The 27,352-nt window shown below is 47.8% G+C and overlaps 1 protein-coding gene across 1 annotated transcript in view; it reads right to left on the bottom strand.

Annotated features, from left to right (window-relative positions):
• Window positions 1-2,109: 2,109 nt before the first annotated feature.
• Window positions 2,110-27,352, bottom strand: part of KREMEN1 (kringle containing transmembrane protein 1) — a 55,086-nt gene continuing 29,843 nt past the window's right edge. The window contains exons 4-10 of the mRNA XM_080649651.1: window positions 20,877-21,001; window positions 20,036-20,189; window positions 15,456-15,788; window positions 14,403-14,561; window positions 13,195-13,279; window positions 11,481-11,637; window positions 2,110-2,360 (exon numbers count right to left, since the gene is read on the bottom strand). Coding sequence (XP_080505777.1) covers window positions 2,298-2,360; window positions 11,481-11,637; window positions 13,195-13,279; window positions 14,403-14,561; window positions 15,456-15,788; window positions 20,036-20,189; window positions 20,877-21,001 — 1,076 coding nt within the window. The 3' untranslated portion in view covers window positions 2,110-2,297. The remainder of the gene's footprint in view (window positions 2,361-11,480; window positions 11,638-13,194; window positions 13,280-14,402; window positions 14,562-15,455; window positions 15,789-20,035; window positions 20,190-20,876; window positions 21,002-27,352) is intronic.

Raw genomic sequence — 27,352 nt, 5'->3', positions numbered from 1 at the left:
ATCACAGAGCTTCTAGGTGCCACAGTGAGAGTGAGAGTCCTGGCTTACTAGCCAGGCTTAGGGCCTGGAGGGTTGCATGGAGACAGTGGTTGAGGGCCAACCTTCTTCTGCAGCTCTCTGTTCCTACCACTGGGCGGCGCAGGTGAGCAAGGCTGCACCGGGATGGCTCCTGTAGGGAAAGCAAGGGTGCAAGCAGGCAGGGTCTGGGGTCCGTGAGGACCGGAAATCCAGCTGGCAGACAGCTCCTTGGTGCCTTCCCTCTGCGAGCTAGGCCTGGGGGCTTACCCTGCCTATCTGCCCACCTCCGGCCAGGAGGGAAATAGGAGGATATCCAAATTCTGTTATTTGTTGCTGACCTGAAGCAACAGGTAAAGAAATCCACTGCCGGCTGGAAGCCAGCAGAGAAGGGTATTCCCACCCAATAGATATGTCCCTGAGAAGGCGAAGGTCAGTAGATACTTTTATAAAACAGGGCCACAGAAGGATGTAAGGGGCGGGGGAAACTAGCTACTTAAAGGAACCGAGTCAGAATTATTTTCTAAGGAGAGAACTGCCCTTATTTTGCGCACTGTGTGCTTGGAGTTTGATAAATGGGCTCTCAACTCCAAAGGCAGAGCGCTTCCGAGGTCCCCACACTTTTGGTGGCCCGTGAGGTCTGGCGAGAACCGTGCGATTCAGCTCCCATTTGCAAAGTCGGGACTATGGGCCAGGCCCTTGACACGTTGGCTCCTCTCCAGACCTCTGTGGTTGGGAGAACCACTTTAGTCTACGAATAAAAATCAGCTGAACACCTCACCTTTGTTATATTATTTCATCTTCTAACAACTCTATGAGAAGCGACTGTTGCACCCATTTTGTAAGTGGGTAAAACTGAGGTTAGAAAGGCAACTTGCCTGAGGTCTGGGAACTCGGGTAGACCTGCACTGACCCCAGGTTCCTGAGTGCAGCCAGAGCTCACAGTCTCAAGGCTCCTCTGATGGGGAGTCAAGTTTTCCTAGTGAAGCCACGTCGCTTGGCCAAGGTTACCTACACGGGGTGTGGTATCAGACCTGCCTCCTTCTCTGGCCCCTTGTGCGGCCACCTTCCTCAGCCCCAGCTTCGAGGCCTTCAGCCCAAACAATACACAGGTACAGCCTGGAGTGTGTTTCTGGCAAAGAGAGTTTGTTCCAAAGCCTTGGACCCAAGCTGCTCATAAGTGAGGTGGGAACGGAGAAATGGTGAAGTGCAACAAGAAGAAAGACCACCCTTAGCCATCTGCCTGAGCCTGAGTCAGCCAGGCAGGCCGGGAGTTGGAGAAAGTTAAGCAGACTTGGTCCCTCTCTTTGCTAAGAGATCTCAGCTGAGCAAGGCAGCATGCAAAAGGGCGGGCCTCACCCGCCTCACGGGACTGAGAAGAAAGGCATGTTTCTAAGAGACTGGGGCTCCCCACGTGGGAAAGGGAAGTGATGTTAGCTGAATGTTTGGCTGGGAGTCTGGCTCACGGTTCCAACTCATGGACAAGGCAAAGGAGAACAAGGAATTGCTGAGGGTGGCAAATTGGTTATAATTAGGAGAACCTGGGAGACGCAAAACAATGTCAGGGCCACCAGCTGTCCGGGGTCTGGGTCTCTGTCTGGAGGAACAGCTCAGGAAACCAGCCGCCCTCCCCTGCAGTGCAGGCCATTCGAGCAAAGAGCCTCTTCCGGCCCCTCCTTATGCTCCCAGGGCCAAGTGCTGCCAGGCGTTAGGGTCCCCCTTCCCCGCTCCACCTGCACCTTTTCCTTTCCTTTCTCCACAAACTCACCAGGTCTTGTTCCTCAGGAAAGTAAACAAGATGACGGTGGGTCAAGTTTAACTCCAGTGCTTCCTGCATGAGTTATTTAACCTGAGCCTCAGTGTCCTCATCTGACAAATGGGGATAATAACAATGTTTAATGCATACAGTTGGTTGTGAGCATTAAACATGACGTGTGAAAGTGGTTGGCACAGTGCAGGGGGCAGCTAACTATGGCCTGTGGGCTTGCCGCCTATTTTGTATGACCCACGGGCTAAGAATGGTTTTTACATGGTTTAATTGTTGGGGTAAAATAATAATTATAATAATAATAATAATATTTGGTGACAAGTGAAAGAGATATAAAATTCAAGTTTTAGTGTCCATAAATTAAGTTTTATCAGAACACAACCACCATTTACTTAGATATTGTTCTGTGGCTGCCACGCCTTCCCCCCGCCCCCGGCCCCGCTTGGAGTCACCTGGATGGCTCCAGGACTTGCAGTGGTGAGGTCCTTGAAGGTCTGAGTGGGTGGGCACTGGTCTAGTGGTTGGCCCCCAGCAACCAGTGTGGGCAGAGTTGAGCAGTTGTGACAGAGATCAGAGGCTATATGGTTCAAAAAGGGTGAAATAACACATATGTAATACCGTAATCAATAAAGAAATTTTAAAAAATCAATAAAACATATTTTAAGGAAGAAAAAAAAAAGGGTAAAATAGTTACTATTTAGATCTTTGCAGAAAAAATTTACCAACCCCTGGAATAAATGCCAGACACTTAATAAGTGATCAGTTAAATGTATCCATCAGTCCTGTTACTATATTAATACTCCTGTTATCCTCTTTGGTCTAGTTTTAACTTTCAGGTACCCATGCTTATGGCTTAATGGAGAGATTCTAAACCTAAAGTCCATGGGAGGTTTTAGGGGGTCTTTAAATCTCCAGAATTTCTATGCAGATTTTTACAGGTGGGATCTTTTGGTGGAGGGGCTTGATAATATTCACCAAAGTGGTTTGTGTTCTCAATAGGTCAGGAAGTGTAGGCTTTTTTAAAAATTGATTTCAGAGAGGAAGAGAGAGGGAGAGAGATAGAAACATCAATGATGAGAATCATTGATTGGCTGCCTCCTGCACGCCCCACACTGGGAATGAGCCCACAACCAGAGCATATGTCCTGACCGGAAATTGAACCATGATCTCCTGGTCCATACTACGCTCAACCTCTGAGCCATGGCTGTAGGGCAAGAAGTGTAGGTTTGCTGCCTTCCTCGCCCCAGGCCAATTGATCTGTACTTTTCTGGGCTGTGTGGAGGCAACATCTGTGAGGGCGAGATATTTGGGGGCTCGGAGCCTTTCTCAGAGCCCACCTGCCTGCCCCGAGGGGCCTGAAGTGCAACAGGAATAAGGCTTTGGAGCGGGCTGAATCCTGGCCTTGCCCTCCGCTGGCTGGGTCCCCTCTCTGAGCCTCCGTTCCCCAGGCTGGGTTGTCACACGGATGAACTCAGTAATGTCTGTTGAGTGCTCAGTGCAGTGGCTCACACACATACTGGTAGGGACTGCAGAAATGTTAGCTGCTGTTATTGCCATTACTATCACCATCCTTGCACATTCAAAAGCTCTTTCCTCAGCTTGCCCTGGGGCCCGTAAAAAGCTGCCCCATATTAGGTTAAATATGAGGTTTGAATACCCCTCGAATGCTCTTGATCCGATTCATCTGTGGCACCAGCAACTAAGGCAAGTCCATGAAACAGAGTCCCACGATCAGTGTGCAAAATAGTGGGCGCCTAGTTCAGTTTGTAAAAGCCCTCATTTGAACAGGGACAGTGGTAAACGTTCCTAAGAGTGAAATAAGTGAAATCTGAAACTTCTCAATTGCAAAAGCCTGGGCTTGTTTTAGACCTTTCTGTTTTTTCCCCCTGAGGAGGGAGCCTGGACCTCAGACTTGGATCTATTTTCCTCCTAAAATGCTTCTCTGTGGAGCCTGGTTCCCCAGCCCAGTCATCCACAGCTAGCAGGTTCATTCCAGGGCCCAGTGTCCAGTGTCCGGAGGGCTGCGGGCATCCTTGCCCCCGGGCTGTCCTGGAGATGGGCCCCCTGGACACGGGCTGGTCCACGGCCAGCAGAGCCCAGTGCTGCCTGCCCCCAGCTGCCGGGTGTAGTCCCATTCAGCAGGGGCCTGGTGGCTCCAGACAACAGCTGGAGACCAGAAACGAAGACTTCCAGCTACAAGCAAATGTTGCTGCTTCTTGAGGTTGAAATATTCTGTCCCCTAAGTTCCCCTTTCAGCCAAGCAAAAACAATCCCCTACAGGGACCCGACCCCGCCACAGAGGAACAAAAGCTCTCCAGTTCTCAGAGTCCCAAAGACTTGTCTGCAGTTTCAGGCTCGCACAGCCCAGGGGGGAAGAGGAGATGATCATGTGATTTCCAAGCTTGGAGACAAGGTCACCCTTGTCCAGCCCTTTCCGTCTCCACAGGAAGAAGAGCCTTTGATTGCTTGACAAAGGACGAGGCTGGTGCTGCCCTGGTGTGGGCTCCCCGGAGGGCGGGTTTTACAATGTCCGAATCTCTCAGGTTTCAAAAAACAAGGAGATGAGGTTAAGGTCAGCGGTGCCCAAAGTCCACACAGATGGGTTTGGGGTGCTCTTCCTGGTCCTGCTTCCGGCAGGGCAGCTGCACATTCTGGCTGCATTTATTTTTCTGCTGCAGGCCAAGCTGTCCCTAAGAAGTTTACCAGTGGCCACCCCATTTGTTTTCCACCAGCCATGAAGATATTTTCCTTCAGAATATATTCACACATGATATATCTGCTAAGGGGTTGGTGACCAAACTGTATAAGGAACTCATACAACTCAATAACAAAAAATAATCTACCCAATTAAAGAAGGGGCAGAGGACAGAACAAACATTTCTCCAAAGACATACAGATGCTGACAGACATATGAAACAATGCTCAACTAATTATCAGGGAAATGCATATCAAAGTCATAAGATACTACCTCACACCTGTCAGAATGGCTATTATAAAAAAGTCAGTGAATAATGTGTTGGTGAAAACGTGGAGAAAATAGAACCTTGTGCACTGTTGGGACTGCCAATTGGTCAGCCACTGTGGAAAACAGTATGGAGATTCCTCCAAAAACCAAAAATGGATCTACCATATTACCCAGCAATTCTACTTCTGGGTATTTATCTGAAAAATTAAGATATATGCAGAGATTAACCAAATAACATATGCATATATGCACAACCCATGGATACAGACAATAGAGCAGTGAAGGTCTGGGGTGGGGCAGGAGCCAGATGGAAGAGGGTAATGGGGGAAAAAGGGGAATATCTGTAATATTCTCAACAAGATAAATTAAAAAAAGATATATACACCTTTATGTTCATTGCAGTGTCTTTTACAATAGCCAAATATGGAAGCAACCTAGATGTCCATCGATCGATGAATGGATAAAGATGTGATACACACATACACACACACAATGGAAGTTTATTCAGCAATAAAAAGGAATGAAATCTTGTCATTTGTGACATGGATAGAACTAGAGAGTCAGATGAAGAAAGACAAATACCATATGGTTTCACTTATATGTGGAATCTAAAACAACAACAACACGCAAATGAACAAACAACACACAGCAAAAACAGCAGCCTCAGAGAAACAGATTGAACTGATGGTTGCCAGAACAGCAGTGGCGGGGGGCGGTGTGGGGGGGAGAATAGGTAGAAAAGGTGAAGGGGAATATAGTCAGTAATATTGTGATAACTTTGCCTGGTGACAGGTGATTACTAGACTTAGTGTGAAGACCACATTGTAAAGTATATAAATGTTGAGTCACTATGCTGTACACCTGGAACTAATATAATATTGTATACCAACTATACCTAACATTTTACAAAGTCAGAAAGAGCTCTTGGGAAAGAGAGAAGGAAAGCTCAGAGAAGAGAAACACTTGAGTGAAGCTTCAGGGGCCATCATATTGCAACAGCCACCGCAGGGTTGGGCTGGCTGCTGTAGTGTAGGCCAAGGTCAGCCGGGGAGAGGACAGAAGGAAAGAGAGGGCCGCAAACTCCATGTCCAGGTAATATGCCTGCCAGAGAACTATGGTAAGCCCTCACTTAACGTCGTTGATAGGTTCTTGGAAACTGCGACTTTACGTGAACCTAAGTATAATGAAACTAATTTTACCATAGGCTAACGGATATAAACAGGAGTCAGGTTCCTACGGCATATTTCTGCTCACAAAACATAACCAGACTTCTGAATAAAGACCTTTGAGTACACTTGTAGTATTAAACATTGAAATAAATGTGAGCTATATCCTAGACACTTCTCCTTGTTCTTAACCCCCCACCTCTACTCTACAATAACAAGGCACAGCTACCATTTACTGAAACTATACTAAGATAATAACCCATCACAACACTATGGGCAGGTACTGAATTGTCCCCATCTGACAGATGAGAAAGTAGGCACACAGGGCTGAGTCACTCGCCCAAGGTCACGTGGTAAGTGGTGGGGTGGGGATGTGAGCCCAGGCCCCGAGTACCTACCCCTGGCCCATGGGTATAGCCAGCTTACTCTCACCTAGTTCTCCCCTCCCTCCAGTGCTGGTTTGGGGGCCTGGTCAGGTCCCCCGAGTCTCTCATTTGTGTACCTCCAAGGCTCTGATGGGCCTCCTCACCCTCGGTCTTACCCCACTCCAATCTGTTTTTCCTAATGCAAGTGTCCATCCTACTAAACTAGGAATCTGACGTCACTCCTCCACCGAAACCCTCCGAAGTGTCCCTGTTTTACACTTCCTGGCCTCTCAGCAAGAGCGGTGGGAGCTGAATCCTGCAGGCTGACTCTAGGGCTGTGCTCTCCACTCCCACCCCCACGCTGCTCTCTGAGGCTGTTTCCTCACTGACGAAAACAGGGTGACAGAACCTGCAGAAAGGGCTGTCCGGGTGTGCGCAGCGCCTGACAGGAGAGTGCCGGGCGCAGAGCGGGCAACTCACACGGAGCTTCCATTGGTGTTATTACAAAGGAGGGGGCGCAGAGGAAGAACTGGCTGCTCTGAAAGGCAAGACGAATTCCACATGGGATAATAACTACATGAGTGTTTTAGACATCTTTTCTCACTTAATCTTCATCGCCTTCTGGGGCACAGATACTATTACATTTACAGGGAGGGGAAACTGAGGCTGAGAAGTGGATTGCCACCTCAAGGTGGATGCAAACCTAAGTTTTTCTGCGTGCAGAGCCTCGTGCTCATCCCGAGAACCGCCCCGTCTCACCGGGTGGCGTGCTCATTTGGAATTCCAACTCTTTCAGATCTTACCAGCTGAAGGTCACTGCCGGTCAAAGCTGTGGCGAGACCTGGGGGAACCTGGAGACACGTGGGAAAAACTGAGCCAACGGTGCAGCCTGGAATGGGCACAGGTTAGGAAGAGCCAAGGGTCTCCCTGCATGCGACACCACCCTTGGCCGGGGGTTCGGGAGGGCGCCCATAAAGACAACGAGCCAGGGCCCATCCGTTTCTACAACAATGAGAATATTTATTTTCTCCAGGCAGTAAAAATAACATTTTTCTCTCTTTTGTAAAAGTTAAGTACCATTACATTCCATTTTCTTAAATAACAAAACCCTAAAAATATATATTAAATTGTATACAGTGCGTCACACTTCATCTTATATTTTAAAATACTTGATGTTTCTATTTTATTCTCAAAGTTGCATATTAAGAGCATATTTACAAATAAAGCCTTGTCATCCAAAGTCAAGATCCCCACGGGAAGGTGAGCCTGGACGTGGGCAGGTCTGGATGCTGTGTGACCCCTGCGGGCAGCTCCCCGCCACGTGCTCCGGAAGACACGTTCTTTCTGAAGCAGATTTGCCTCGGACTTTCCTCCACACCCCACTTCCGTCTCGTTGAGTGTGTGGACTCACAAGACAGAAGCCTGTGCAATGGGCACCCCCCTGGGTCTGCAGGCAGAGGGGGAGGCCCTTCCACCCCTGAGCCGGCCAGCCTGAGGGGAGGCAGCTGCGGCTGGAAGGTTTGAGAAACACCCCACGCCAGGGCAGCTAAGCTGAGAGACCTGGCCAGGAGGTAGAAGAGTGAGGAAGGTAAACAAAGACACCAGAAGAAACAAGTGAAAGGTTAACAATTCCCAAGGTAGTAACAACAGCCGGCATCAAACGCCAAGTAGGAGATTTGCAACCCAAGGGGGTGCCAGCTGACTGGGCTGTGGAGTGGAGCGGGCCTGCTCTGTGGGAGACCTGGGGTGGCCTCGTCAGGCAGGCAGACGGGGATCTCTGAGGCCGTCCACTAAGTGCTGGTGAGGATTAAGTGCTCGGACGGGATGCACAGAGGCTTGGCGACAGCCTGCGTGCCCGCTGGTGCTGGGATGGCCTGGCCAGATCCTCAGCTGGGTCAGGCCGACTCCTGCCTGAGCTGATGATGGGGCGTGCGGTGAGGCCTTTCCCCACAGGTTTGGCCTGAGGTCCAGGATGGCTGCACTCACTAGTGCTTTGATCTTTGTGGGTTTCTGGCTGATTGGAGTCTTGAGCCAGAGCCCACACTTCAGAAGTTACAGCAATCACCTTACCTCGCTTATACCCTGTTCTGACACGGGGGTGTAGGGGTAGGTACCCGGGGTTCATTCCTACTCCCTCTCTGCTCTGTAAGCAGTGACACATGGGGAAGAACACAGGGCACTGAGTGCCTTCTAGAGGGGCCAAGGGCACTGTGAAACCGGCTAAGGAAAGGGGAGGCAACAAGAGCAGTTGCCCTCCCTCATGTTGGGATACACGCTGAGAAGCAGGGCCTGGGTACCAACAGTGAACAGGATGAGGAGGGCACGCAGGTCCTGTGGCACCCACTTGCAGCCTCCTCCACTCACCCCCCTCAGGGCAGAGGCTGTGGACCGGATGCTTTCAGAGCCACTGTCCCCGGTGGTCCCCGGAGCCCCTCCCCCTTCCTCTTTCATCAGCTTCCGCTATGTGATCTGTAATGGGCTTTTCTCAGGGTCACCCTTTCCAATCACCTCCAGCCCCCACTTTCTCTCTTCTAAAGCAGTGTCTTAGAAGGTCAAGTGCCTCCTGGAGGCACACCTCACCTCTTTCTTTCTCAGGCGTTTACTTAGCCACAGGGGACCCTCTGTGGGGTGTTGCTGACAGGCTCCAATCAAGACATGGCCAGACGGTGGCCAAGGAGTCTGTGGAGGTTCGGCCCGAGACGATTTATGGCTCTCTTGCCCCAGGCTGTCCTGAAGCTGGTTTGGGATTCCCGTGGCCCCTCCCTGGGCAGTAAGTTGATCCTGGCGGCACTGGGCTGTTCCAGGACCAGCCGGAAGGAGAGCACTGGGGTGTCACCAGCGCTTCCAGGATCTCTGAGAAAGGGCTGATCCTGCTGCAGCTCAGACAACACACTGGCCTGGGGCTTGGCCCCTGTGACCAGTGTGTGATGTGAGCAGGGCGGGCGGGTGGTCCCAAAGGCCAGAGATCAGAGTAAGTCTTAGGCAGCTGCACTGCCTGCTGGCTGGGTGAACCCTTTGCCAAGTTCCACATTCCCTTGGATGTGGGTCTATTCACAGCTCAGGGCCCTTTGTTACCGCACACCTGACACTTGTGTTTGAGAAGAGATTCCTCAAAAGCCAGGAATAGCTTGGAAGGGAGACTGCACATGTCAGTATATTTCCAGTGGTCCTTGAAGGGACAGACCTGTCTCCAGACCCCGGGTCTGCGGACAGCTGCTCCCGGGAAACGGCCCTTTCCAGATCAAAGCGTGAAGACAGCACCAAGCAGATCCATGCTGTGGTGGGTCTCACGTGGTGCCTGGAGCAGCGCCCCTGCCGCCTTGTGGACACATGGCCCCATTCCCCCTCTGAAGGCCCCTCTGCCTCCAGCTCCTAGCATCTCTCCTGGCTGCCAAGTGTCCCTTCTCCCTGTGGATACCTCCCAGCTGCCCCATTTTTCTGGCAGCAGCCAGTTTCAGACGGGTTGCCAATGTGGCAGAACCCCAGGAAGGGCCGTGGCAGGCCGTGGCTCAGGGACTTGGGGAGACGAGGCAAAGTGCTGCAAAGAGGGAACCTGGGAGGCCAGAGGCACAGCAAGGCCCAAGGCCCGAGTGCCTGAGGGAGAGCCATGTTCTGACCAAGGCCCAGGCCCGACCTTCAGAGGCCCAGGCTGCTCTGCTCACTGCTGCTGACAAAGCCTGCTGGGGGTGGTGGGCACTTCTAAACTGGAGATGGCTCTACTCTCCCAACCAGGGGCAGGGTAGTGTGGATCTGGGTAAGAGCCCTCTCCCTCCCCACCAAGCCATTCTGTGCCTGTAAGAAGGGGCAGAAAGGGCTGCAGAGAACATAGGCGCAGTGAGGGGTTTTCGTCTTCTTTCACAATGAGGGACAGCTGAAGGGGGGACTGCTGGCACCCTGCCTTCCAAAATGCTGCCCAAATGCTAAGCCATGAGACTTATATTCCTGGTACTGAACTGAGAGTCAGCGTAGAGAATCATGGAGAGATGGGGGCCTGGCTCAGGTGCCACAGGACCACAAGCTGTTCGGGGCAAGGTCAGACAAATCCAATCCAACAAGAAGTTACCGAGCACCTATACAAGCTTTCAGTGAAATCCGTTGTGTGAGTCAATCAGTGGATGCTTTATACGACCACTCCACAAGCTTGCTCTGCGGTCACCAAGCTACGGAAAAAGCCCAAACATGGGAGGCTTCAGGTTTGACATGAATGGGGGTCAGATGACCTCATTCTCAGGCTGCCCAAGACTGGAAGGCCTTTTCTCATCCAGCGGCCGGAGAGCAAAGCCCGAGTCAGCACAGAGCATGGGCCCTCTTTGGGGCTTTGGGGATGCTAATACCCAGGAGCAGAGGGCCAGGCCAACCCTCAAGAGAACCTCAGAATTCTCTGCCTGGCCTTCTTCTAAACCAGAAAGACCAGGAGAAAGTGATCTATGTGTGGACAAAACAGAGAAGAAGCAAGCAAGACTCAAGGCACACCACACTTACCCACCACCTGACAGTCATCTAGAACAGTGGTCGGCAAACTGCGGCTCGCGAGCCACATGCGGCTCGTGAGCCGCGGTTTGCTGCTCTGTTGACTAATGAGTTTGCTGACCACTGCTAGACTAAATATTACCGTGTAGTTGGAAGCTGTGAGGATTAGGCAATTGTGGCATATTGTGTGCAAAGAGGTAAAGGGTAGTATATGACAGTGGTCGGCAAACTCACTAGTCAACAGAGCGGCAAACCGTGGCTCGTGAGCCGCATGTGGCTCACAAGCCGCAGTTTGCCGGCCATGATCTAGATATACCTGAACCCAGTGCTGGACACAACCATCTTTGTCATCTCAGCCCCAGTGTCCTGACACCCCCATTCTTGGATCAGAGAGAGTCAGTCTCTCTCTCTCTCTCTCTCTCTCTCTCTCTCTCTCTCTCTCTCACACACACACACACACACACACACACACACACACACACACAGGAGGGCCAGACCCTGGGACTTCGAGTTTCTCTCCGAAGTGCAGCTGATGAAGCAGGACGAGTCCAGGCTACGCCTGCCCCTGCAGCAGGGCGCCCCTTCCCAGTCCATTGGCAGGTGCCTCTGAAGAGGCCAAGGGAGAGGCAGGGAAGAGTTCATCAGAGGAAACCACAGGAGAGGTGGTCCCTGTGGCCTTGAGCTCAGAGGAACCTCCTGTCCTGGGCACGGGGGAGCTTTTAGTCACTCACAAGAGGATTACGGTCATCTTGTTGACTCTGACCCTTGAGCTTCTTCTTAAAGATGGAAATCGAAGTAGAAGGCTTATAGAAAATGCTCCAGATCTCTCCTGATGTCCCTGGTTGACGACAATCCCTAAGGTCCCCTGAAGCAGGAGCACGATGTGATCTGTCAAACAGAAATAACGTAAGAGTTCCTCCTGCCCAGCAGAACAAATCAGCCCAAACAGCCTACGTCGCGTGGAGACCTATACCTATGAAACAGGACGCTCGGTGAGGGGAGGTCACGGGAAAGACCTAAGCGCTGCTTTCAGGGATCTGAAGGACTATTGTGCCGATGAAAAGCGTCCTGTGGGGTGGGAGTGCAGCGGGGCAGATTCCAGCTCAGTTTAACAAAGAACTTGCTAACTCGCAGAATTATTCAAATCTGGAAAGGGCTGTACTGAGAGATTGAGTTTTCAAATTCATTTTTTTTTAAATAGAAGAATGCTTTCTTCAAATGACATTTACCTAGTTAAAACGGGACTAAGGCTGAACTACTCTGCAGGAATGGGTCTTGCCTTAGCACCAATGCTGTGTGGCAGGGAAGCTGCAGAGGAGCTCCAGGGTCAGGTAGGAGCCCGATGTGCACTTTAGGGCCTCAGGGTGCCGTGAGCTGCTGGGCCCTATAGGAAGCCTCCTGCTCTCCTGCTGCTGTGGGAGACACGTGGTCAGGACTGTGCCGAGAAGCTTCCAGAACATGTAAATTGTGACTTAAAAAAAAAAAAAATATATATATATATATATATATATATATATGGCATGTGAGTGGGCTCAGTAAACAATGATGACACTGTTTCCACTGAAAAATGTAAAGTGCAGGGTGGAGAGGCGTGTGGGTGGTCCCAGTGTGACCAAGGGCAGCCTTCAGAGGGCAATGGAGGAGCCGTCACTTAATGTATAAACGTCTGTGGCTGAGGGCTAGTGAGAAGGTCAGGGAAAAGTGGCTTCCACAGGACACCAACATTCAGGAAGGCCTTGAAATACAGATAGCCTATATATCAATTATATCTCAATAAAACTAAAAAAAAAAAAAATATGGAGAGAGCTGGATTGGGAACCACAGGGAAGACAGAGTAGAAATCCAGAAAAAATTAGAAAGGGCCCCCCTCTGTAAACACACAAACTTCAATAGCCCCTTTCCTGGAAGGAAGAACTGCTAGACCTGAACAGCAAAATAAAGGAAGAAAATGTTTTTTTCACAAATGGTCAGAATTGAAGGACGAAGCTTCTGTGAGCTTCTTAAATAACTGCCTTAAAATGACTATTAAGCAACAGTTAATAAATGTTAGATTCTCTTCCTAAGAATGCTTTCCAGTTTCTAGAAGGCACTAGGAAATACCTGGTACCATCCCAGCAATCTTTGTTCTTGCATCAAGACCTCTTCAAGGGCTAGCACAAGGCAAAAAATGGAAATTGTTGTTTTATACGCCCAGATTATTTCAATCCCCCTTGAAATGGTATCATTTGATACAGGAGCAAACACAATCACTCAGTCCTTAGTGAAATCTGTCCCGTTGTACATTTCACTCTCCAGAGAATGAGGAGTGTCTATGTCATATGTTCCCTGGGACTAAGGACTCTGGGGCCATGTTCTGATGTTACGCTTCCACCCAGACAAATGAAGCTAGTAGAAAAGGAGCTCTGAGCCTTTGCTCCTGGAACTGGGCAGCTCTGTCGTACTCACCTGAATGTGACGTGCAGAAGGATCTTTGCCACAATGGCTGTGACTGTGAGGATGAGGAGAGTTGCCAGGCCATACACTGTCCATCCTGCAAAAGACAGGGCCCAGCAGACTGTTTGAGCTCAGTTTTCAGAAGGAGCCCTGAGGGAACACTGGCAGCTCAGAGATGCAGGTCTGGCCGAGGAGCTCCCTGCAGGTGGGAAAAGCCGCCAAATGCAGCGAAGAGCCAGGCTGCATGGAGTCCCAGCCTCCTGAGCACCTCGCCTGGCTTTAGAGCTCCCTCGTGGAGACAGGCCGGCAGTGCGGTCCAAGATGCACTGGACTCAGAGTCGAAAATGGTGGTGCACATTCTGTCTCTATTACTGGATCCACTGTGCAACCACAAATGAGTTACATAGACTCTGTGGGCCTCAGTTTCTCACCTGAGGAACGAGATGTGGGACCTGTGAAATCCTATCGGGATTCACAAACAAATGACGTGGGGCAAGCACTAGAGAGGCTCTCTGCCCTGACCTTCTATGGAGGGTCCTGCGGGGACCTGGAGTACAGTCTGAAAATCTCTAGGCTAGGTAATTGCTAGCAATTCGCTGCAGCTCTGTCAGCTCACAAAGGCCCCAATTTCCTTGGCAGAAAAGAGAGAATGGAAGCCTGTACCCAACCAAGTTTAACCACAAGACCATCACCCACTCTCTCTCCTTCTCCTGCATGACTTTTCTTCATAGCTCTTAACACTATCTGACTTTTTATTTTGCTTCTTGTCTTTTCTTCCTACTGGAGGGAAGATTTGTTCAGTTCATTGTATAGTCCAGTGCCTACAATAGCACCTGGTACCATTAAAGCACTTACGTATCTTTTGAACGAATGAATGAAAAAGTAGAGCTCTTGAAATTGCCAATTTAGGGAGCAACAACTTGGGGTTCTAGAAAGATATTCTCAATGTGAGAAAACACTGGATTAGCTGGTTGATCATAATGTACAAAAGGCACACATGTTGTCTCCATGGCAGTGAGCACTTCTCCTTAAGGACTAAGGAGTCAAGCTAATGAGAACGTGTCCCTCAAAGGCCAGGACAAACATGGTGACAAAGCCAGGACCCCAACCTGCCTTGGAATGGGAAACACCCAAGAGTACTCTGATTTTATAACTGCCAAGGACACTGCCTTCAAGCTCTGTGGCTTCCACCCCCTTTGATGGTGTCTGGGAACTGCTACCTGGGACGGTCTGTGGTGGGTGGCTGGGGCTGGTGGTGATGACGTAGAGGACTTTGGAGGACCGGGCAGCGCTGATGCTAAGGTTTGCCTGCTCCGTGATCACCTCGGCCAATGTCTGGTTGGCAGTGGGCCTCTCCTGTGGTGGTTCTTCCTTAACAGCTGGAAGATCAAAAGGAATTAACTGGGGAAAGCTGATAAAGACAACGAAGAACTAGGGAGGAGGAGGCACTGGTTCTATAGTGGAGCTCCTGGTTATGTAGAAAGGCTGTTTTCTCTGATCCAATTCTGGGTGTAATTCTCCCCACTGGCCTGCCAGGCCCTGGCCCTGAATAAGGCAGAAGGAATGCACTGTCAACTTCTAATCATTTGACTGGTCTGTCTGTGGCCATCTGAGAATACTTTATCATTTCCTACCCTTGTGCCTTTGCAGCTATGGCTCCTTCTGCCTGGAAAGCCCTTGTCTTTCCTATCTATCGACCCAAATCCTACCTGTTCTTTAAGACTGTCCCACCTGTGGGGTGGCCTCCTCCCTCTGACTCCCTGTAGCACACACTGACTGAACTCTTCTTGAGGCCCTTGACATCTAGGACAAAGATTAGGTCTTAGACACCCTGTGATTCTCATGTGCTGGCAAAGATATGTGCCTGGAACACATGTGCCCACATTAGAGAGCCACAGAGCGGGGCCCCACCTTAGGAGGATTTGAAGAAAGATGGGACACCAATCTTCTGTGGTTGGCTTGGATCCTGAGAGACAGGATGATGGACCAAATGACCTCCTTAGAGCCTTCCAATTCTATCAGCCTCAGTTCTTTCTTTTGGTTGTTCTTTTAACCCTCCCATGGAAACTGTCATTAGGACTGCTAACATGGCAAACATTACAGGTTTCACCTCTTTTCTGTATCATGAAACATACAAGTTCTGAAATGGGAGGTGGGGAAATCCGTAAGTTAACTCAGTAGCTCCTGACTAAGACCTCCCAGCAAGAACTGCCCCAGCTCCACAGGTCACAAGGGTGTGCAAGAGGAGCTGGAGACACACAAGGAAGTCTTACCTTGGTATAAGACAGCAAATCCCTGGGCCTGATTGATGCGATCAGAGAAGAAATACAGAATGACAAAATCCAGGGAGACATTAAAGGACAAAGGTGGGCGGTTCCTTCCATTGAAACGGACCAGGACTTGGTGGGTGTAGCCATCCAACAGCTCCACCATATCTGCTGAATCCCTGATGTCAAATAAGGTGAAGTTGAAGTGGATGTGGGAGGCTCCCGGAACCCGAATGGTCCAGTAGCAGACCCTCCCTGTGGCGTAGGTGTCAGGAAAGTCAGGGGAATAGACTACAGAAGTCATGGCCGAGTAATTCCCACCGCAGGCACCAACGAGAGCTGTGGAAGACAAAAGGACACGGCCCTCAGCCTGAGCTCAGCCACAGGGCTCATTTTCCAATCAGTTACAACCATTCTTCTCAACTTCTGAATGTGATCCAGTTTAGGATATTGTTTTTAGTCTAGAAAGCCAGACTGTCTTCTGTTTCGGGATCAAATCACCAAATGAATCACTTAAACCCTGAACAAATGACTGTGGAAGCTTTTTTTTTTTTTCGTTTTGCCCAGGAGACCTTAGAATTAGAACACAGCACAGTGGTGTGGCCTAGGTGGGGGCCAGGCTGGAGTCAGAGAGTCTGGGTTTGGGACCAGCTGGGGCATGTGATCCTTCACTTCCAGGCCTCTCACTTCTTTCAGTTTTGAGATTGGAGAGACCACCACCTGCTCCTGTATCGCATGAATGTGTGAGGACAGATGCGATAAAACAGCGGGCCCTCTTTGCAGGGAGGCACTCGGTGAGGTAAAGTCGTGAAAAAGAAGGGCCTTACAGCACTGGGGCATCCCTGATACCTTAGAGGAGCAATGCACACGACGATGAACACGAGAACTGACTTTCTGCCTGCAGGAGACTCACTCGGTTCTGATCACTGTATTAGCACATCTGATTTCTCTGGACTCTTTTTTGTTTGTTTGTTTTTGTTTTTTACAGAGAGGAAGGGAGAGGGATAGAGAGTTAGAAACATCGACGAGAGAGAAACATCGATCAGTCCTTAAGGAAACATCCCCCAACTGGGGATGTGCCCACAACCAAGGTACATGACCTTGACCAGAATCGAACCTGGGACCCTTCAGTACGCAGGCCAACGCTCTATCCACTGAGCCAAACCGGTTAGGGCTGGACTCTGTTTTTGATTTGCAGGTTCCAGGAAGGGGATACAACCACTTGATTGTATCTTATGTGGTGAAGTGTAAACACGGTCCTGGAAGTGAACGTCCTTGAGAGGGAGTGTGGGGCTAGGATTTAAAAAGCTTTGGGAGAGTTCCACTTCCCTTTAGGATGTAGAAAGCAGTAAGAGGATGCTGCTTTCATCCAAACAATGAAAAAAGCTCAAAACTTTTATCAACTTGTCAGAAAGCTGAGGTCTAAAGACAAAGGAAATTTAATTCTAAACAGTAAGAAGCTCCTCCGAGAGTCAGACCACACAAAAGTGTTTCATCTTTGACAGAGCACAAGGAGGAGGAAGCCACCATAAAAGCAAGTAAGAAGCAAGCAGCTAAATTTTCAACAAACCCCTAAAGGTTGAGTATGGGCTAGCCTCTCAGTCTGGAGCCCCAGACACAACAGGAGTCTGCACGCACTTGCAGGCAATTCTGGTCAGCCCTCCACCCAGCACCCACCAGAATCCCCCTGCCAAAGGAAGAAAGCCTTAAGCTGCTGGGAGAGGGGCAGCAAACCTTCTTGCTCCCAGAGCCAGGGCAGAAACAAAACCTGTTTGGCCCTGGGGAGAGGGAGTAGGAAATTCTCTCTTTCCTGCCAAAGTAACCAGGCAAAGATCAGCTTCTGGGGGAAGAGCAGAGGCAAAAGCCACCAGCCCCAGGTTGCCCTGAGCCCAGGATCCTGCACCAATGAAAGCAGGGCAGGGAATGCTTTCCTTCCCAAGAGCCACCACAGATTCAAGGCAGTGGTTAGCTTCCAGGGAGAGGGAGGGGGTGCAGGGATGCTGGAAAGGTCCTACCCCTGAGCCCCAGTAACATGTCCTGCCTAAGACTGAGGATGGACAGGAGGACCAAGACATCCCCCACCCCTTGACCTCACAGAGCATAGCACCAAGTTACAGGCAACGGCCATCTACCACTGAGGGAGGGGAAGACCCCCTGGATGGCACAGGCATGTAGAAGCTGCTCAAAGCTGAGGGTGGGGCAGGAACACTGAAGAAGCCCACTGGCATCCCAGGCTCCACACTAAGCACAGGTAACAGCAGCTCATCACTGAAGGGATCTGAAACCTGATGTGCATTGAAGACAATGACAGAAGCAAGAAAATCCACACCCAGCTCACCACTGACAGAAAGGCTCAGTCCTCATACTACGCAGGCCTGCCCTTTTCCAGGGGCAAGTTCTATTGACCTCAGCCTCTGCTGTTCTTTTGCACATCGTGTATGGCATTCAGTAAAATATTGAATAAAAGCAAGCAAAAAAGAAAGAGGGGGAAAAAGACTAACTGTCAAGAGATAAAACATCTGATATATACATACATATATATATATATATATATATATATATATATCTCAAATTATTATGTTGCAAACCTAAAATGAATATAATGTCAATCACATCTCAATTTTTAAAAAAGAAAGAGGAAACAATCCACAGAACCAGACTAAAAAATGACCCAGACATTAGAACTACCAGAGACTACATGATTAATACAGAAAAGACCTAGTGGAAAAGATGGACCATATGCTTAAACAGACTGGAAATTTTAGCAGAGAGATGAAAACTATATGAAAGAGTCAAATGTAAATGCTAGAAATAAAACAAACAATTATCAGAGATAAAAAATCCCTTTGATGAGCTTATAAACAGACTATACAAAGTTGAGGAAAGAATAAAATAATTTGAAAATAGGTCAATAGAAATTATCCAAAATGAAACAGAGAAAAAAATAAGTGAAAAAAGCAAAATAGCACCCAACAGCTGTGGGATAATATCGAATGGTCTAATAATATGTAATTGGAGTCCCGGAAAGAGAAGAAAAAGAGAACAAGGCAGAAGAAATATTTGCAGAGAAAATACATGGCTAAGAATGCTCCAAGGTCAATGAAAAGTAATCTAAGAATCTCACCAAACTCCAAGCAAATAAATTAAAAAATAAACATAAAAAAACCATGCCTAGACATATCATAGCTCATGTTGAAAACAAAAACAAAGATAAATCCCTGAAAGCAGGCAGCAGGGAAAAGCCTCTATGCAGGGGAACAAAGTTGGAGCAGACATCTCTAGAAACGATGCAAGCCACAGACAAAGAAGAAATACTTTTTTAAGTTCTAAAAGAAGGAAACCTGTCCGTACAGAATTCAATATCCAGCAGAAACATTTTTCAAAAGTGAAGGTGAACTGACTTTCTCAAACAAAAGCTGAGAGAGACCACTGACAGCAGTCTGGCATTAGAGAAAATGCTAAGGAGACTTCTTTAGGCCACATGGAGTAACAAAATGTGTGGCCCGATGTGTCTGGTTCATCACGTTGTAGCACATGTCAGTTCTTCATTTCTTTTTTTATTTTATTATGTTATTTAAAAAATTTTTTTAAATTGATTTTGAGAGAGAGAGAGAGAGAGAGAGAGAAAAAGCTATCAATGTGAGAGAGATACATTGCTCAGTTGCCTCCCATATGTGCCCAAACCAGGGATATCAAACTCATAACCTAGGTATGTGCCCTGACTGGGAATCAAACCTGAGACCTTCCAGTGCATGGGACGATGCTCCAATCAACCGAGCCACACCAGCCAGAGCAAGAGAATCTTTTAGAAAAACAAACAAGAGAGGCCCTGGCCAGGTAGCTCGGTTGGTTAGAGCATAATTCCGATACGCCAAGGTTGTGGTATCGATCCCGGTCAGGGCACACACAAGTAACCAATGAATGCATAAATAAGTGGAACAACAAATTGATGTTTCTCTCTCTCCTTTCCTTTCTCTAAAATAACAGATTTAAACACACACACACACACACACACGAGGATCTTAAAGCTGATACTGAGTAGTTATACCAGTGTTTACATCAAATTGGAAAGGTCATCTTTTCTAGGTTGTCTAAGTATCTCCCTATAGGCCATGTCTCTCAAGCACATGACACAACTGTCATTAATTACTTGTTAAATGAATGTCTTGCTTTCTAGGACAGGGGCTGAGTCTTCTTGTTCAGCGCTGTATGGCAGGGTCTGGTCAGTGCCTGGCCTGCAGTTGGTGCTTAACAAGTATCGCCAAGTGAATAAAATAATACATGGAAAGAAGTGGGGGGCAGGCTTGTTCCCCTGGCCCAGTGGTCGGCAAACTCATTAGTCAACAGAGCCAAATATCAACAGTACAACGATGGAAATTTCTTTTGAGAGCCAAATATTTTAAACTTAAACTTCTTCTAACGCCACTTCTTCAAAATAGACTCGCCCAGGCCGTGGTATTTTGTGGAAGAGCCACACTCAAGGGGCCAAAGGGCTGCATGTGGCTTGCGAGCCGCAGTTTGCCGACCACAGCCCTGGCCCAACGGTTCCTGTGTCTTCAACAGTAACAGGCACAAGGCATACTCACTGTCAAAGAGGATGATCCGGCCATCGCCACCACAGAGCTGGGTTTGATCCCCGAAGCAGACGCTGTTGCACTCAGTACTGGCTACCTCCCCATACTTCCAGTAATCCGGATTGTTTCCACAGAAGCAAGCATAGCCTGACTCCATCCCAGCAAACTGCCACAATAGAGAAGCAGGACTTGGTAAGTGTCAATCAGGAATGTCAAGTGAACCGAAGGATCCTGGCAAGGTTGGTCCCCAGAAAGCAACCAGCCTCATCTTCCCAGCCCATCCTTCCCCTGGGACCTCTCCTTGTGCCATTCTTACAACAGGTCATTACACACTGAGGGAGGGAAGAGGAAGAAAGAAAAAGGGAAGGAGGGAAATGAAACAACTTAATTTTCTTATTTTTTTATATAACAAACAATAGCATTATTGAATCTTAATGGCCAACGAATGAATTTCAGATAGAGGAATGGATAGGAAGAAAAGAAAATATTTTGGACTGGTGTCCAGGATGGGCCCCTAAATTTATCAAGGAAGCAACAACTAACTACCTTGGCTTATTCCCAGATCGCCCATAGAGCCAGAGATGTCCCTGTTCATAGCATACACGGGCACAAAGAAATACATAACTCTGTCAGAAGTCAAATAGGAATGCAGATATTGGGGGTTTTCAGTCTTTGGACAAGAGAACTGCCTCATACTCCTCATTCCCAAGCCCTACTCTTCCTCCAACTTCTCCTTGGCAGAAAAATAGAGTTGTATGGCTTCACAGGTTATATTTTTAAAAAGTATATATATTTTAAAGTTATTTTTACATCTTTACCTGTTTCTATAGATATATAGCCACAGAACAGTTACCTTGAACCTCTGACTCCGACAAAAGCTGATGCAGGTCTGTATGGTAAGTTTGTTAGATGTTTTACTGGCGCCAGTTAGAGGAGGTGGGTTTCCATGATCCTTGTAGCAGCCAAGGTTTCCAGGCACTGGAGGAAAAAGAAAAACAAAAGAATTTCACAACATCTGGCTGTGAAACAACAAGAAGGAAAAGTGTTTTGTGCCAGGTACTTTCATCTCAGCCAACATTTCCACTCCTACGGCACAATAAATAACAAGCAACAAACTTTAAAAATGGAAGCCTAGTGTCTTCTGCTAAATGCCATGCTTTTGTTTTATTGTGAAGAGTATGTGAGGCCCATAAAACTAACGCTAATAAATTTTTTACCTGTTCACTATTGATAGAATTTAGTACTGAAGAGAACTAGAAATACTTTCCTAAAAATAGAAGGTACAATATATGAATTGTTCCAGAATCACTAGAGAGCCGGAAAATCCCTTGAAAGCCCGTCGTCCTATGCCTTGTGCCTCCCCTTGTTCCTTAAAAAGCTCCACAAATGGGTTTCCTCAAGATCCTTGGTAAGTGTGTTAGTTTCCTATTGCTACTAGAACAAATGACCACAAACCTGGTGGCTTAAAACAGCATAGATTCGTTATCTTACAGTTCAGGAGGTCAGAAGTACTAAATGGGTCTTATGGGGCTAAAATCAAGTGAGAGCTGGTGTTCCCTCTGGAGGCTCCAGGGAGAGCCTCTGCTCCTTGCCTTTCCCATTTCCTAGAAGCTGCCCCTATTCCTTGGCTTGTGGCTGCACCATTCCAGCCTCCGCTTCCATCATCACATCACCTTCTCTGCCTCTGATCCTCTGCCTCTCTGTTATAAAGACCTGTATGATTACATGGGGCCTTACCTGGGTAATTCAGGATAATCTCTCCATCTCAAAATTCTTAACTTAATCCTACCTGTAAAGTCCCTTATGCCCTGTAAGGGATTACATAGACTTTTTTTTCCTTTTTTTTGGTGGGGGGCATTCTTTGGCTTATCACAGTCAACATGTTAGTGTTTCACAATCACACAATCAGATGGTTTGGTCTAGTAGAAAAAGCTGTATCCGACAATAAAGAAACTTGAATATATATACCAACTGTGGTAGACAGCTTTCAAGATGGTCCTCAATGATTCCCACCTCCGGCTGGTCATGACCTTGTGTAATCCTCTCCCCTTGAGTGTGGGTTGGACTAGTGACTTGCTTTTGACCAATAGAATGTGGCAAAGTTGTTGGAATGCCACTTCTGTGATTAGGTTACAAGAGACTGTGACTTCTGTCTTGCTAGTAGACTCTCTTTATTGCTTTCTTGGCTTATATAGTTTTCTGAAGCAATATGCCATGTCAGAGAGGTCATGTGACAAGGAACTGAGGCTGGCCTTTAGTCAACAGCCAGCAGGAAAGCAAGGCTTTCCGTTTCTACAAAGACAGAATCCTATCAACAGTTAGGTATGCTTGTAGTAGATCCCTCCCCAGTGGAGCCTTCAGATGTGACCAGAGGCCTGGCAGATACCTTGACGGCAGCCTTACGAGAGACCTTGAAGCAGAAGACCCAGAAAAGCCATGTGCAGGTTTCCTGACCCACAGGAAGTGTGAGACAGTAAGTGTAGTTGCCCAAGTGTATGTTGCCCTGACTGGTTGCTCAGTGGTTACAGCGTCGGCCCATTGACTGAAGGGTCTCAGGTTTGATTCCCGGTCCAGGGCATGTATGTGGATTCGCTCCCTGCCCCAGTCAGGGTGCATGCAGGCGGCAACCAGTCGATGTGTTTCTTTCACACTGATGTTTTTCTCTCTCCCTCTCCCCCTCCCTTCCACTCTCTCAGAAAAGCAAAGGAAAACCTATTTTTAGGTAAGGATTAACAAAAAAACAAAACAAAAAAATGTATGCTGTTTCAAGTCACTATGTTTTGGGGTAATTTGTTATACAGAAAGAGCTAACTAATCCACCTATATAATACATACTTATTATATGTATATTGAATGAAGGAAATAATTTATTGTGGCCCATGCAAAAATCAACATCTGTGTTATTAATTTACGAATCACTCCACTATCATATGAAGCTCTTCTCTACTTTCTCTATTTGGTTCCTCACAGCTTATAGAACTGAGTTATAATAAGACATGAATGAGGCCTGGTCCTAGAAGCACTTTTGGGTCAGTTAAGAGTGATACGTTTTCAACTCCAAAGCAAGCCACAAAGACTCTTAGAAAGCACTTCTCCTTTATGTTTAAGGCTGGAAAACAGCATGGTCCAGTTTAATAAGCTTTCTATCCACATTAGTCTTCTGACATCTAAAAAATATACACATATGTATATATGTACACACACACACTTAATTTCTGCCATCATCTACCTCTCACCAGCTCATTTTAAATTGGCAGGAAGTATCTCTGCTAACCCAAAAAGTCACCCTTCCCCCTCTAAGCCAAGTGGTTACCCTTCTTCTTTACGTCACATATGGTTCAAATATAACAAATGTGGCTCACCACACAAATGCTAAAGTGCATCTTTCGGAAACAAACCAAGTCTCTATAGTAGCAAATGTAAACAGAAAAACTCTGGGCAGTAGAAGCCTGGTGTTCAGGGGGCCTGGCTTGGGAATGGCTGGGTTTTAGAGTTTAAACAAATGCAGTGAGTCAAGCATCTCTAGCAGGGAGCATATCACATAAGCCAAGTTAAAGGGACCTCGCATATGGAAACCCAAGCCATGCACTTAATGATTCTTAGTAAGAACTACTTGATCATGATCATTCTGGTCATTTACTTTGATTTTTGTCTCATTTAGTCCATTATGCTCACCAGTAAGCATGTTATTAGGTATTAGTTATAGAGAGCCCAAGGCACATGACCATAAATGTGAAGATTAGACATAAACAAGGCCATGGGTTGCATTAATGCAGCTGGAACCTATTCACAACAATTTGGCGAGCAAATCCAGGCAGCTCATGTTCCACTGAAGCAGTGAGGTCCCAAAACACATCCTGAGGCGGATCACTGGAAATCAGATCACAGCACGTTGTTGCTCCATCCATCTGAATATCAATGGCCTGAGGTATCACCCTTGCCGTCCAAGTTAATCACTTGCTGGACACTGTCAATTCTACCAGACATCTGTCCATGTCTCTCTATCCCCACTGCCACTTCCCCAGTTTAGAACACCTTCTCCTCTCTCTTAGATTGCTGCTTCAGCCTCCTATTCCATCCCTGTCTAGGCTTACCCTCCTCTAATCTAATTCGTCAATTGCAACCAGAATAGTCTTTACAGTACATTCCAGGCAGAAGTAGTGGCACGGGCAGAGCCTAACACAAGAATGGCCTTGGCCTTGCAGGAACAAAAAGAAGTGAGTATGACCAGCGACACACAGAGAGAAAAGTAATAGGAGCTGGAGAGCAATGCTTAAAGCTGGGGCCCTGCTTAAAACCCTCGAAGATCCCTGGCTACCCCCCAAGGTGAAGTCCCAACTCTCTCACATGTTACACAGGGCCTTGCCCCCTCTGTGCTGCTCCCCTTCCCCCATCAGGATGACCCCTCTATCCTGGGCTCACACTGTATCTGTAGGTCAAAATAAATCACAGTGTATTTGCAAGTTTCCCAACTGCACACTGCACTCTGGCCTCTGGACTTTTGTACATGTTATTCCCTCTGCTTGGAATATTCTTCCCTACTTAAGATCGCAGCCTGAGCATCATTTTTCCTGGGAAGCCCCATGGCCCCCCTTTTATCCCCCCACCCACACAAAAAAAGGTTATATGCCCCTGCTGTATAATCCTATAGCAGCCTATGCTGAACTTGATTCTGAACATCTGTTTATGTGTCTCTCCCCCCCAATTACCCAGGAACCACTTAAGCGTAGGACTATCTTTCGCACACCATTGTATTCCCAGGGCCTGGCATGGTCCTGGTCACATGGCAGGTGCTCTGAGACTGTGTTAAATGAACAAATGTTCTGTGTCGCCAGCTAAAATCATGGAGTGAGTGGGTAAAGGCATTTCTTAGGCAGCAGTGAAGGAAGAGAGCAGAGCAGAAGGGAAGAGCAGAGCTGATCTGTAACAACATTCACTTAAAGCGAGTAACCGTTGGTTTTGAGACCTGCCTGCTCACTGTCCTCTTTGGCGACCTAGAGGTACCATTTTAGATAACTGAGTTTACCATGAAGGTTAACTTTAATACCCACAGGTTGAGAACCGCTAGCAGAGTCGCCTAAGACCATCGGAAAACACAGATATTTACATTGCGATTCATAACAGTAGCAAAATTAGTTATGAAGTAGCAACGAAAATAATTTTATGGTCGGGGGTAACCACCACATGAGGAACTGTATTAAAGGGTCGCGGCGTTAGGAAGGTTGAGAACCACTGCTCTAAGGCAATCTTGTGGAGACCGGGGCTTCCCCATGGCCCGGGTCAATTGGATTTCAATGAACTTAGCTCAGAGCAGCCCAGCCAAGGCCTAAGAGCCAAATCTGGTCCCAAAGGGCCGACACTGGTTCGGAAGACCCGACCCTAGACCCTGAGACACCAACCTAGAGCCGAACAGCCAAAGCCAGTCCCGAAGGGTGGAAGCCACCCAAGAGCCAAGCCCAGACCTGAAGAGCTGGGCCAGTCCCGGAGGGCGGAGCCTCGCCTTTCCGCGTTCGGTTTTATCAGCAGTAGAATGAGGAACAATACAGGCCTCAAGGGAGAATTAAAAAGATAATGTAAATAAAGTAAACACTACAAGACCTGGCAAGATAGTATGTGCTGGATAAATAGTGTTTATTATCATTATATGGAATAAAGCTTTCATCATTCACCACACAAACAGGAACAACTTGCTTAGTAATAGAAACATAAAACAGCGTTGAATTAAAAGACAAAAATCAAAGGCAGCCACCTCAGAAAACTAGGTTTGATTCCAGATATTCAAATGTCCATCTCTTACATTTATCTGGCTAGCATACAGTGTGCTTTCATGTAAGCAGCTTTGCATGAAACCCATAGCCCTTCAGGATGGCAGGACAGGCGATGTCATTGCTGTGTGACAGAGAAGAAACCAGTGAGGTTAAGGGTTTTGGGGTTGGGGCGGGGGGACGACATACAAGATGGAAATGGGGAGCAGAGTGGCGCTCTAGGGGCGCCGATTCTCACACCATGGTTGGTGTTTTTTTCTGGTGTCCCTGGCCCTTTTTCTGATAGGCCCAGTCTGGGGAGCTAAATGAAAATCACTCCCTGAGATTAAAGATAGAATTCTCAAACACATTAGTCCCTCACCGCTCTGTGCACAAGGCCAGCCTCTGAAACATGCAGCCTCTACGTGGTGCCACTGCCCTCTGAGTCGCACTGGAAACTGTGGCTCCAAGTCTCCCCGGAGAAGACACGTCATGGAGTCTTCAAAAGCGTTACTGGTCAACTGAGTGGATTTCCAGGCTGCAACCCACCCTCAGCTCTTCCCAGAAGCAGAGAGGAAAACTCCATTTGAAAAAGGATATTTGTTCTCAAATTCCTTTTCATTTCCAAGACCACTTTAAAGTCCTGTGGCTCAGTCATGCATTTTTCGTCTTACCAAAGAGGCCTCATCACTTTCAATTTTTAAAAAATCATCTTAAGATACACATGAACCCCTTGTTTATCATAGTTGATGCTTTAAAACTCATGACGGTTAATTACCAACATTCTCTTCAGATGTTCAGAGTTCCTTACAGATACTAGTTTTAGAGGTGGCTGAGGGAGATGGCCCTCTATTCAGATTAACCCAGGAACTACTGTTCTTTGACTATCACCAGGGACTGTTAGGAAGCAACCAGGCAGGCTTATTCAACATCTGCTACATTCGGATATAACAGTGGCCTCACTGGGAAGGTGCTACACGCATCTCCATGGGGCTTCCACAGCTGAAGACCACCTATTGCCCACGCACCTTCTCAGAGACCCTGCTCCCACAACGGATGCTCGTTGGGGACAGGCTACAGGACCCATGCCTTTGGCCACGGCTTACTCCCACTGGGGCCACCAGATTTCTCTCCCAGGAAGCTGGAATTGGGATTCCAGTTAATGAATTGTAGGCACTGGATTTATAGGGTTCTGTCAAGTGGGAGTAAGGCGGCCAGCCATGTTTGAGCCATGTGAGTTGATGGGTGAGCTGATTCTGTTGGTACACAAACAGGAAGAAGGATGAATGCCATGCTGAGAGAGAGGAAGAGGTGGGAGGCCATGCAAGAGTGGAAACTTTCTTCCCAGGTTCTTGGGACTCTGGGGTTGAGTTTTATGATATACTCCCAATGTCCTTCCAATAAATCCCTTTTGCTCAAGTCAGCTTGAGGGAGTTCTATTCCTGGCAATCAAACAATTCCTAACAAAGACATAAAGCATACCCATTATGGTAAAAGCTCAATATGAATATGCATCTTCAGATGGTAATTTGCATAAGAAGAAGTCCTGACTGTTACTATGTTTTCTATTCCAGTGCTCTGGCCA

The sequence above is a fragment of the Plecotus auritus genome (genome assembly GCF_963455305.1).
Source record: "Plecotus auritus genome assembly, chromosome: 13".
NCBI classification, from domain to species: domain Eukaryota; kingdom Metazoa; phylum Chordata; class Mammalia; order Chiroptera; family Vespertilionidae; genus Plecotus; species Plecotus auritus.
The sequence above is the reverse complement of the archived record's forward strand: the minus strand, read 5'-3'. Positions and strand labels throughout refer to the sequence as shown.